We start from the raw sequence: 10,675 nt of genomic DNA, 5'->3' as shown, positions 1-10,675 counted from the left end.
CCCGCCATACCTACTCAGCATGACGCTTGCAGTTGATGTAGTAAGAAAACTGTTTGGGACAATTTTCCTTTAAAAAACTGTGACTTCTTTATGTAATAAGCACTGAAGGATTAATGAAGTTCTCTTCAGCATATTATATAATATTCAGTACATTATACACCCTTATATTCCAGAAACACAGTATACAGCTCCAAACGTACCCAGCACAAGCTAAACTAGTTGGCCTATTAACTCACTCTCTCTCCAAAAGTATAACCACCTGGAAGCCATACCTAGATGCTGCATCTCATCTGCAGAAATGAACTTATGGGACACTTCAAAACTTGCTTGCTAGTTTGAGTCTACCATATCCAACTCAGGAGATGTTCCAGTAGTTTGTGCCTATTTTAAGTCTAGTTCTATTGTGATCTCATCCATATTGCCCACTTCTTATTCCTCTATTATTTGTTTATTAAATAATAAAATTTAAGCATCACCAGTATATTAATTATACTAGTGATCCCAACTTAGCTGTGCACCAGAACACATGGGAAGCTTTACAAATTAGATTGCAAGGGAGCTTCCCTGGTGGCACAGTGGTTAAGAATCCTCCTGCCAATGCAGGGGACATGGGTTCGAGCCCTGGTCTGGGAAGATCCCACATGCCGCGGAGCAACTAAGCCCATGCACCACAACTACTGAGCCTGTGCTCCAGAGCCTGCGAGCCACAACTCCTAAAGCCTGGGCTCCTGGAGCCAGTGCTCTACAACAAGAGAAGCCACTGCAATGAGAAGCCCGTGCACCACGACGAAGAGTAGTCCCCGCTCACAGCAACTAGAGAAAGCCCGCGTGCAGCAACAAAGACCCAACGCAGCCAAAAATAAATAAATAAAATAAATAATAATAAAATTTTTAAAAATTAGATTGCAAGATGCACTACAGACGTGTATCAATATTCAAGGCTAGGATTCAGCAGGTTTGTATGGTTAACAAACATCCCAGGTGATTTCTATACAGCCATTCTATGAACTGGTTTGGGGAACAACCACCTTAAGAAATTACAGGCCAAACCAAAAATTTTAATTAGGAAAAGCTCTACTAACAACCACCTTAAGAAAAACGGAACACAAAGAAAAGGAAGAGTAACTTCAGTTTTCAAATATTTCATTGACTACCCAGAAAAAAGTATACTATCCTTTGCTCTCTTCATAGTCATAAGGTTATGGCTGATTCTTATGACTTTTCTACCAATCTAATGCTTTTGAATTCAAAGCTCTTTTCCTGGGAGACTGATGCTCACCCTTATTACCCCGTTATAATCATTCCTATTTTGCCAATTCAGATGCAGAAGCTGAATTCAAGGTCACGTCACCGGTGAATACGGAGATGGATTAGGAACCCAACAACTGGCTCTCCAGCCAGACCCAGAACTGGCTAACTCTGTCGTTTGGACACGTAGATCTATCTAAGTGAGTCAACACACAAAACCTGCAGGCATGCTGTCAGAGCTCTAAGGTTACCTTTGTCAAACAAGGCATGACGCGTATAGCAGTTCTCTCTGGACTCCATATGTCAAGCATAAGAGCACTATTTAGCAGTCACTCCCTGGGTCCAAATCAGCTGAAATTCAAGTGAAATTCAGATTTGGCAGGTTTGGGTGGCGATTTTAGGAATATAGCAAAGATACCCTCAAAAGGAGAGTACAATACCTTTTTGTGGAGTACCTTCTTTAACTTTGGTAAGATGAGAAGTGCCGTTTACCTCTGTGCATCAACGGAACTCTGTGAAGTCACGGATTCCTCCCGGTTGAGGTCCAGAGCTAAGAACTACTGACTTTTAAACTATACAAAATCAACGTATGTAGCAGTACATCTCTAAGAATGGCTGTTAGTAATGCAAATTTCAGTTAACCTTGTTCGAGAATAACTGCGAGTCACGTAGGTTTTCAAACCTGTTTTTAATGATGGTGAAACAAGCTGATTGCACTTGGGCAAGGGGTCCTTTATTTTATTTACTTCACATTGGAGCTCTTGATCCTGGCAAGTTTAAATGAACCTAAAAGGCTTCCTGAACCATGGTCAAGCCCATAGGGAGAAATTTTGTATATGTCTTTGTAAATGGGCAGATTCCTCTGTAAATATAGCATGTGATTGAAGCTCCCAGGGTGGAAACAGGAGAAGAGGTAGCCAGAGAGGAGGCACCTGTGAATTTTGCGGGTGAGACTCAGATTAGTTCCAGTTACTAAGCTCCACTGTGAAGAGAAGCGGGCTTCTTCTTTTTCAGAGGCTAAGGCTGTTCTGGATTTCTAGGATAACTGGGTCCTAAATATAGGACATAAACGCCCCTCTCTTTAAGATAAAGGCCTTCTCTAATTCAAAGCCATGACTCATAAAGACATTCCCCAGGGTAAAGTCATTTCGTTAGGAAAGTGAAATGCTGAGCCATTTGGATGGGTTTGAGTTACCCCCAGGTATAATTCGCTGCTTTGGAAGATTCCTCCATAGAGACCACATCTGGGGATTCCTTTATTTACATAAAAACGGAAAAGTACCTTTCTCTAGACAGGACCAGCCCGGACCTTCTCGGTATTTGCACATGGCTCTGAGGGCAGAATGGGCTAGTTTTTTTCGTCACTGCATCCGAGGTCGGCCATGTCTTCACCTTCCCTGAGAGTCAGCTGATGGAGCCCTCACTTGTCCGAGGAGGAGGGGATGGGCTCCTTCTTGCAGCTGCGGTGCTTGGCTCGATGTCGTTGGAGGTGGTTGGAGCGGGTGAAGGCCTGGCCGCAGTCCTCACACTGGTAGGGCCTCTCCCCGTTGTGCACCCGAATGTGCTGGGCCAGCTCCGAGGCAATGCGGAAAGCCCTGCCGCACTCGGCGCAGAGGAAGCCCTTCTTCCCGGAGTGGATCTGTTGGTGCCGCTTCAGGGTGGAGGAGCGCGCAAAGGCCTGGCCACACTGCGCGCAAGGAAAGGGCCTCTCGCCCGTGTGGATGAGCTGGTGGCGCGCGAGGCGCGAGGGCTGCGCGAAGGCCACGCCGCAGTCGGCGCACTTGAAGGGCCTCTGGCCCGTGTGCAGCGTCTGGTGCTCGATCAGGTTGGAGGATTTGGTGAAGCACTTGCCGCAGGTGGGGCAGGGGAAGGGCCGCTCGCCCGAGTGCACGCGTTGGTGCTCCATCATCCGACTGGCCACGGCGAACTCCCGGTCACAGGTGGGGCAGCGGAAGGGCTTCTCGCCCAGGTGCGTGCGCTGGTGGCGCAGCAGCGACAGCGGCTTGTTGAAGGTCAGGCCGCACTCGGCACACGGGAAGGGCTTGTCGTTGCTATGCATGTTGCGCTGGTGTTTGCGCAGGTCGGAGGAGCGCACGAAGGCCTTGCCGCAGTCCGGGCAAGGGTAGGGTTTCTCGCCCGTGTGCGTGCGGATGTGCTTGCGGTGGTCCGAGGACCACGTGTAGGCTTTGTCGCAGAAGGGGCACCGGTAGGGTCGTTCGCCCGAGTGCACGCGCTGGTGCTGCTGGAGAGTGCCCCGGTGGGAGTACACCTTCCCGCACAGCTCGCACGTGTAAGGCTTGGCGCCAGGCGGCTTCTGGAAGGCCTGCCCGCCCCACCGGCGCTTGTGGGGACACGCCTCCCTCTGCCTGCCCTCCCCGGCGCCCGCCGGGTTCTGGTCCTTAAAGCCCTTCCGCACTTTGGCCGGTGCCTCTGCTGCCAGGTTGGCTGGGGTAGCCGACCTCTGGGCTGGTATATGTGTCTCCTGCGTGGAGGGGTCCCAACTGCCCACCGCCTTGGGGACACAAGCTGGAGAGGAGCTGTCTGGGGACTTGTGTACCCCTTTCTGTGCACAGTAATATCTTCCAGAACCAGGGAAGTTGGATGGGTTACCTAGAGCAGTGTCCAGGTTTGCCCTCCAGTCTCCATCATTGCCAGCAGGTAATGGGTCCCTAGGAGGTTGCACCTGACCAAACCCCTTGTGTGAGAAGCTGCTGGGGAGGCCACTGGGAGTTGTGCTTGCTCTGGGGGAGTCCTGAGTCAGGGTGACCTTTGACTCGTCTCTTTCCCAGCTGGCCTTCTTCCTAGGCATTGCCATGGGTTTCTTCCCCACAACTCCTGCACTAAAGGAGTCAGAGAATTTCTCTTCCTTTTTGTGGAACGGATGCTGCCATGGCAAGTCAGTTTTGTCCTGAGTCCCTTGGGAGCTGAGCCTCGAATGGGCCCACTGACCAGTGTCACCAGTGCCCCCTTTGTCTCCTGCCTGTCCACGGTCCTCATCCTCACTCTCCAAGTTCATGCGTAGCATCCGGGGGTCATAGCTGCAGAGAGGAGATGCCTCACCCTGTCCATCCTGGGGGTCCACCTGTGCCATATGTGCAGGCCCTTCTATCCCTGCTTCTCCGACACAGACCTTTACTTGGCTCAAGATACCTGCAAAAAGGAAAATCACAAAGAATGGACTTAATCACCTTCACGGCCACGGGGACTGAGTTCTCACTACAGATCTGTGTCCAGCTGGTAGCAGTTCCAGCCACACTGCTGCCCCTCACAGGCGAAGGAGGAGCTGGGCCCTGCTGAGAACTCCACAGTCACCCTTAATCCTTTGGAGGTCCCACTTGCCCGAAGCCCCAGGAGACAATGTTGTCAGGATGGCAAGCGTGGGGCATTTGTTGAGTGCCAGCTGTGCCCTGCCCTGCCCTTCCCAGGGGCTCAAACACCAACTGCTAGCCAGGTGGGTTCTCTGTGAGCCTGGGGAAGAGAGAGGGCAGGAAGCAAGGTCTGGTCCTCCTCGGACCTCTTAAACTGCCATCCTGGTCTGGAAGCTGAAAACCAGGCCGGCTCTTGCCATTTCTGCTGGGAGTGCAAGCCTGCCGTCTCTTGATGGTGGCAGCTGGGACTGCCTCCCAGGCACTGGACTGCGTGGGCCACCCCTTCCAAAGATAAGGACCAGCTCCTGGGAGAATGGGGGTGAGTCAGGAAGACACCAGCGTGTTCCCAAGAAGAAACCCAGCTGCCTCTCACTGCTTAAGGGGAGCTTCTCAGGCCTTTGCAGTGAAGAACCCCCTGCTGCTGAGCGGGGTAGACACATGCATCCAGGGAGAAAGGGATGCCCACCAACAGCTTAAAGTATCTCTGAAGTACTGCTTCATCTTAACTGTTCATGAGAATGTAGATTCTATGTCATGTCTGTTTTAAAATAAAAATAGTGTTTTAAGTTACCTTCAGTTTAAACGTTTAACTTTTCCCCAGGTGTGCTGTATTTATCCCATGGCCTCATGTATTCCTGGCATACCCCCATAGGCTCCCACGGGTGTACATACCCCAAGTTGAAAAGTATGGACTTAGGGTTTTGACAGCAAGGCACGAGACAAGGGAGGCTTTGAGTTGCATTTTCTGATTGATTTTATTTTAGCTTGAAGATACAAAGAAAGCCTGCTGGGGTTGGTTAATAAGGATTGTTTGTGTGAGTTTTACAGGAGTTGCTGGTGTAGGTGGGAGAGGAGCAATTTCTGACCCGGGGGCTGAGTTTGCTTTGCTCTGGAGGGAACCTTCTGAGAATCCCAGAGAGCAGTATTACTAGCAGTTCCATTTTCTGGACAAATGTTACGAGCCCGGCAATGTGCTGGGCATTTCACAAGCATGACTTCCTTTAATCCTCCCGGCAACCTTTAAGATAAGTGCTATTACTATTATAATATCCTTTCCATTTTACAGACCAGAAAACGGAGGTTTCAAGAGATTACTCACCTGCCCAGGGTCACACAGCTCCTAGACAGCAGCCGTGGTGTTTCTGACTTCAAGGGGCTGCCCTAGCTCCCCGCTGTGGCCTCCACGCTGAGGCCCTGCCCCGGGGCTGGGCCCTGCCCAAGAGCAGCCGCAGCATCCTGGGGTGGGGAGAGCCGCTGCTTTCTGAGGCATCAAAGCCCCTTGTGTTTTCTGGGCCGAGACACCTTGGCTACGGGGCCTCACGGCTGGGCTCCTCCCTGACCCTGTTGACCCAAATTGCCCTGCACAGGAGAGAGAGGCCAGGCCTTCGCCTGAGGTGGTTCGGCGTATGAGTCACTGAGTGTTTGCTTTCCAAAAGCCGCTGCTTCCCTCCGCCCACCTTCCACCGCCTCTCAGAGGGATAGGCTCTTGGTGTGGCTCCAACGTGCCGCTTCAGGGCGGGAGGCGTGCCATCATCCCTCAGCAAGACGGAGTCATTCATTCGACAGATGTTGACCAAATAGTCAAAATCGTATGCCTGTGTGTCGACAAACATCTCTTCGTCTGCGGGATGGAGATACTGCCCCTACTGTATAGTACGGGCACACTCCTTTACACATGGCTGGCACTCAGGGACTGGGCCATTGTCACTCGTGCTGCTAGCTCCTCTGCACCGCAGCGGGACTCCCGGGAGGTGTCTAGGTCGATGATCTTCGCAGTTTGGTGGTCAAGGTTTACACGGTAAGGTCATGTCCTGTTATATTAGCCCCTGTCTCACCAGACTGCCCTTCCCCCAGCTCCCGCCTGATCACAACAAGCCCAGTTACTCTGTGTGTGGGCTGGAGGGAGGGGAGGGGCAGCGGTGGGGAGGACTCCTCACTCTCTCCGTGGATACAGTAGCCATAGATAAATGGAGGACACAGTGCAGTAACGACTGGAGTTCAGCATCTCATGTCCCTTTGCACCCGAAGCCCAGGGATCACTCCCTCCCTCTGACCCTTCTGCTCTATCCCCATAACACGTCAGAGTGTAGCTGGCGTACCTCTTGGCAGGAAACCAAGTTTGACATATTTTCAGCATAGTGGTTCTTAGAGAGTGGCTGTGTGTGTGTGTGTGTGTGTGTGTGTGTGTGTGTGTGTGTGTGTGTAGAGGGGACACAGCGCTAACCAGCTTACTGTGACTTACTGAGGCCAGTGTACCTGCTCAGGGACTGGTCTGCCAGCAGGATGGCAAGGGGACGCTGGATTTGATTGAAGCAGCTTCCAAGGCGTCTCTTTCTCTGGGACAACACGCCGTGCATGCTCACAGAGAGCTGTTCACAGACCACTCATCTCACCCACTCCCCACCCCGCCTTCTACACAACACGTGTCTCACCCCTTTCCTCCGGGCCACAGGGGAGCCTCCTCAGGGCGGCACACAGCCCTCTGCTAGCTCACAGCTGACGGGGATTGCCTTCCAGATGGGAAATCCCTCTGTCTGCAGCCACATTCCCAGTGAATATGTCCCGCTGTCTTCCTCCTGTAGCTGCCAAAGGTGCTCTCTTGACCACCAAGAAGACCGAGAGGAAGGCAAGGGCTCAGGCTGGGGTTTTCTGGCCAGGTCGACACAAATATTCCCAGTCTGGAAGGGGAACGCTGACACCCTGGTGCGGGCAGAGCACAGCCCTTTCCTGGACCTTCCTCCGTGCTTGCCGGCCAGGGGAGGCCCCAGCTCACCGACCTCACCCGTGGACGTGGATGCTTTGCAGAAGCCTGGCCACAGGCCTTGTTCCAGCTCCCAGCCCCTGCCCCTTTTTCCTTCCATAGACGGTACCCCGTCCACCCCACGGCAGCCACCTCCTGCCTTCTCCCCTGCCCACCACCTTCAGGCCTTGCTCGTCACTTCTGGCTCTGACACAAATAGTCACTTACCTGGGAAATGCAGACAGCCACGGGCCCCGCCCCCCCAGCTTCTCTGTCATATGTAGCTTCTCAGCTACTGGAACTAGAGTTGGGTACAAATCAGCAGAGATGGTGTCTCTGTCCCTCACGCTTTTGTGTCCAGTCCAACAGCTGTGGAGAGAGCTTCAGGAGGCGGGGCCAGCGTAATACACTCAACCTTCCTGCCTGCTTCCCAGAGGGCAGCCTGGGAAGTCTACTGGGGCTGCCCTGTCTCACTGCCGGGACCGATCTTGCTGCTTCCTCTGCGCCCGCCTCCCCTCCTGCCAAGGCCAGCCTCCCTCCCTCCCTTCCTCCCGCCCTCAGGAAGGTTACTCAGCCCTCCTGCAGGTGGCCCTCTCCCTTCTGCTCACTGTCATCCCTTCTTCCAGCAGACCAGGCACTCAGTCCTTCCGTCCTGCCCCAATATGTCCGTAAGCCTCTGGTCACATTGTGAGCTTCCTGGGGGAAGCGTGCTTTCCCTTCCTGGGAAGCAGGACAGGGTATTAGGCCTGTACCCCTACCTCCCCATGCTAGTACCCACCTTTTGCAGCACTGTGGTTTGAGCAGGGGTGTTCCCAGGTTGTTTTGCAGTCATCATCAGCTCAAGGATGCCCATGACTATTTAGCTGCGGGTGGAGTACAGGGAGATGATTTTCTCTCCTGACTCATATACAAACCAAGCCTCTCTCTCCATCTTTCAGCCTTGCTTCCCATGCAGGTTCAGTGTGAAGAGAAAATTGTTAAAGAATTTTTATTGGAGCATAGTTGATTTACAATGTTGTGTTGGTTTCTGCTGCATAGAATCATATACATATACATATATCCACTCTTTTTTTAGATTCTTTTCCCATATAGGCCATTACAGAGTATTGAGTAGAGTTTCCTGTGCTGTTCCCTGGTCCTTATTTGTTAGCTATTTTATTTATAGTAGTGTGATATGTCAATCCCAACCTCCCAATTTTATCCCTACCCCCCTCAACCCCCGGTAACCATACGTTTGTTTTCTGCACCTGTGACTCTACTTCTGTTTTCTTTCAGCATTGCTTCCCGTGCAGTTTCATGTTGAAGAGAAAATTGGCCCAGGATCAAGCCTCAGTATGTCTAGAATTGGCATCCACTCGAGTATAAGGTGCTTTTATTAGGGTAAATGCTCAGGACATTAAAATAGGGGATGGGAGTATGGTCCCTGTGATGTCCCTAGGTGGCCAAAAATATACTGGTCGACAGTAGGGTTCTGGGACTGGGTTTAAATCTTAACTCATGACTTGTATGACCTTGGACAAGTTATTTAACCTCTCTGTGCCTTAGCTTCTTATCTATGAAATGGGAATCATGGCAGTATCCCCATCATGGGCTTGGGAAGGTTAAATAAGATCATGCATGTGAAGAGCTTAGCACAGTGTCTGGAGCGTAGTAAGTGCCCAGAAAAGTTAGCTGCCCACCTTGTTATTATGGATGTTCTTGTTTCCAGGGAAGACATGGCTCATGGGGCTCCTTTCATATCCCCACTGCCTTGTCAGGGCTGCAACTCTGACAGCAGTCGTGACACCTGACACATTTTTCTGAACAGTAAACTTCAGAATGTGATTGAGAGAAGTAGGTCTCTCTGCCCCTTGGCGTTTTGTAGGTGTGGCTTCAGAGGAAGGAGTCAGGCAGCAGAGAGATGCCTCTAGGTCTTTGAGTCTGCAAGTCTGGAAGAGGGTTCAAAACCTGATGTCCCTGAAATAAAGTGCAGAATGCTACAGATATGTGGATATGCACTGTCTAGGCAAGAGGATCCTTAGCTATTATGCATTTCTCAAAGGGACTGTGATCCCCTTTGTGCAGGGGGAGCGATAGGATAGGGAGAGTTGGTACTTAAAATATCTCCCATATCAACGTATCAGATGGTGTTGCCACCAACCCACACCCCAACACTGCTGTTCAAAATTTCCCAAGTGGCCATGTCACACAGGATGGCCTTCAGATACCTTTGGCAAGAAAGTGACTAAATTCCTCAAAGGGGCCAGAGGAGGTGAAGGCTGCAGCTGGGGTGGAAGTGTACGGGTCCCTCCCTTCTCCCAGCCTCGCGGCACCGGTGCACATGCGCTGAGCTCTTCCTTGTGCCAGCACTACGCTGATACCACATGCAGTGTCTCCCTTAATCCTCACTGCATTCCAGTGCAGTGGCTGCTGTCAATTTTACTCCCGTCCACAGACTGAGGATGCAGAGACACAGACGGCTTAGCGCCTTTTCTAGGCTCACAGCACATGGTCACTACCGAGTGGAGCTGTGGTTCCAAGGTATCAGGGTCTGCACTTGAACCACTTAGCACAAACTGCTCAAACACTGTCACCTCAGAGCCTGTGTGTTTGGCCTGGCACTGCCCTCCCTTCCTCCTGGAAACCCTCAGTCCTTCCACCCGAGGCTGTGTGACGTGTGTGTGTGTGTGTGTGTGTGTGTATGTGTGTGTGTGGTCCCTGAAGTCCCTCCTCCAGAAGACCTTCTTTTCCCTCAGCACAGCTGCCCAAGGAGACGATGGGTCCCATAAATGCCAACTTATTATTGTCCAGCCAACACATCTTGTCTCTCGTCGTGCTTTATTTCTAGAAACCCTAAGCATCAACTGTATAACAAAAGCCCACACACCATGGAACTTCCGCTTGCCCACTTTGTCTCCTCCTTGGTTTCCAAGACACCCTGCCCTGACCACCTCGCTGGTGTGGACCAGGCGACCTCACCGAGTGAGAAATGGGATAAGGAGCAGCCTGGGTACTCCCGACAGCAAGACGGAACAGGAGCCCCTGTCGGGAGTACCCAGGCTGCTCCTTATCCCATTATCCCGAGTCACCTACCCTAAGAGATCACCGGAGCCCTCTCTGACATCCTGTGTAGTCAGACCTCCCTGACTACACATGCACAGAAAGCCTCCTTGGAGGTCAAAAATGGAGGGGGCGCCACCTCATAGTAAGTGATGTCAACGACCCATAGTCCTCTTTGCTAGAATCCATCTTGGCTAAGAGATGCGCACGCACACAGGGGAGTACTCCCGACAGCAAGACGTAACAGGAGCCCCTTATCCCGAGACCCTGAGAGATCCCC

At 51.9% G+C, this 10,675-nt stretch overlaps 1 protein-coding gene across 1 annotated transcript; it reads right to left on the bottom strand.

The window, feature by feature from the left end:
- Positions 1 to 2,668: 2,668 nt before the first annotated feature.
- On the bottom strand, positions 2,669 to 4,339 carry ZNF648 (zinc finger protein 648). Its single transcript, XM_024758840.1, has one exon. It carries the CDS (start codon positions 4,337 to 4,339, stop codon positions 2,669 to 2,671), a length of 1,671 nt encoding a protein of 556 aa, XP_024614608.1.
- Positions 4,340 to 10,675: the final 6,336 nt, after the last annotated feature.

Source organism: Neophocaena asiaeorientalis, unplaced genomic scaffold (assembly GCF_003031525.2).
Source record: "Neophocaena asiaeorientalis asiaeorientalis breed wild unplaced genomic scaffold, Neophocaena_asiaeorientalis_V1.1 scaffold270, whole genome shotgun sequence".
Lineage (NCBI taxonomy): Eukaryota > Metazoa > Chordata > Mammalia > Artiodactyla > Phocoenidae > Neophocaena > Neophocaena asiaeorientalis.
This window is presented reverse-complemented; position numbering and strand designations above follow the sequence as displayed.

Coding starts and splice junctions, on each gene's coding strand:
- ZNF648 (XM_024758840.1), bottom strand. CDS start 4,339: ATGGCACAGGTGGACCCCCAGGATGGACAGGGTGAGGCATCTCCTCTC.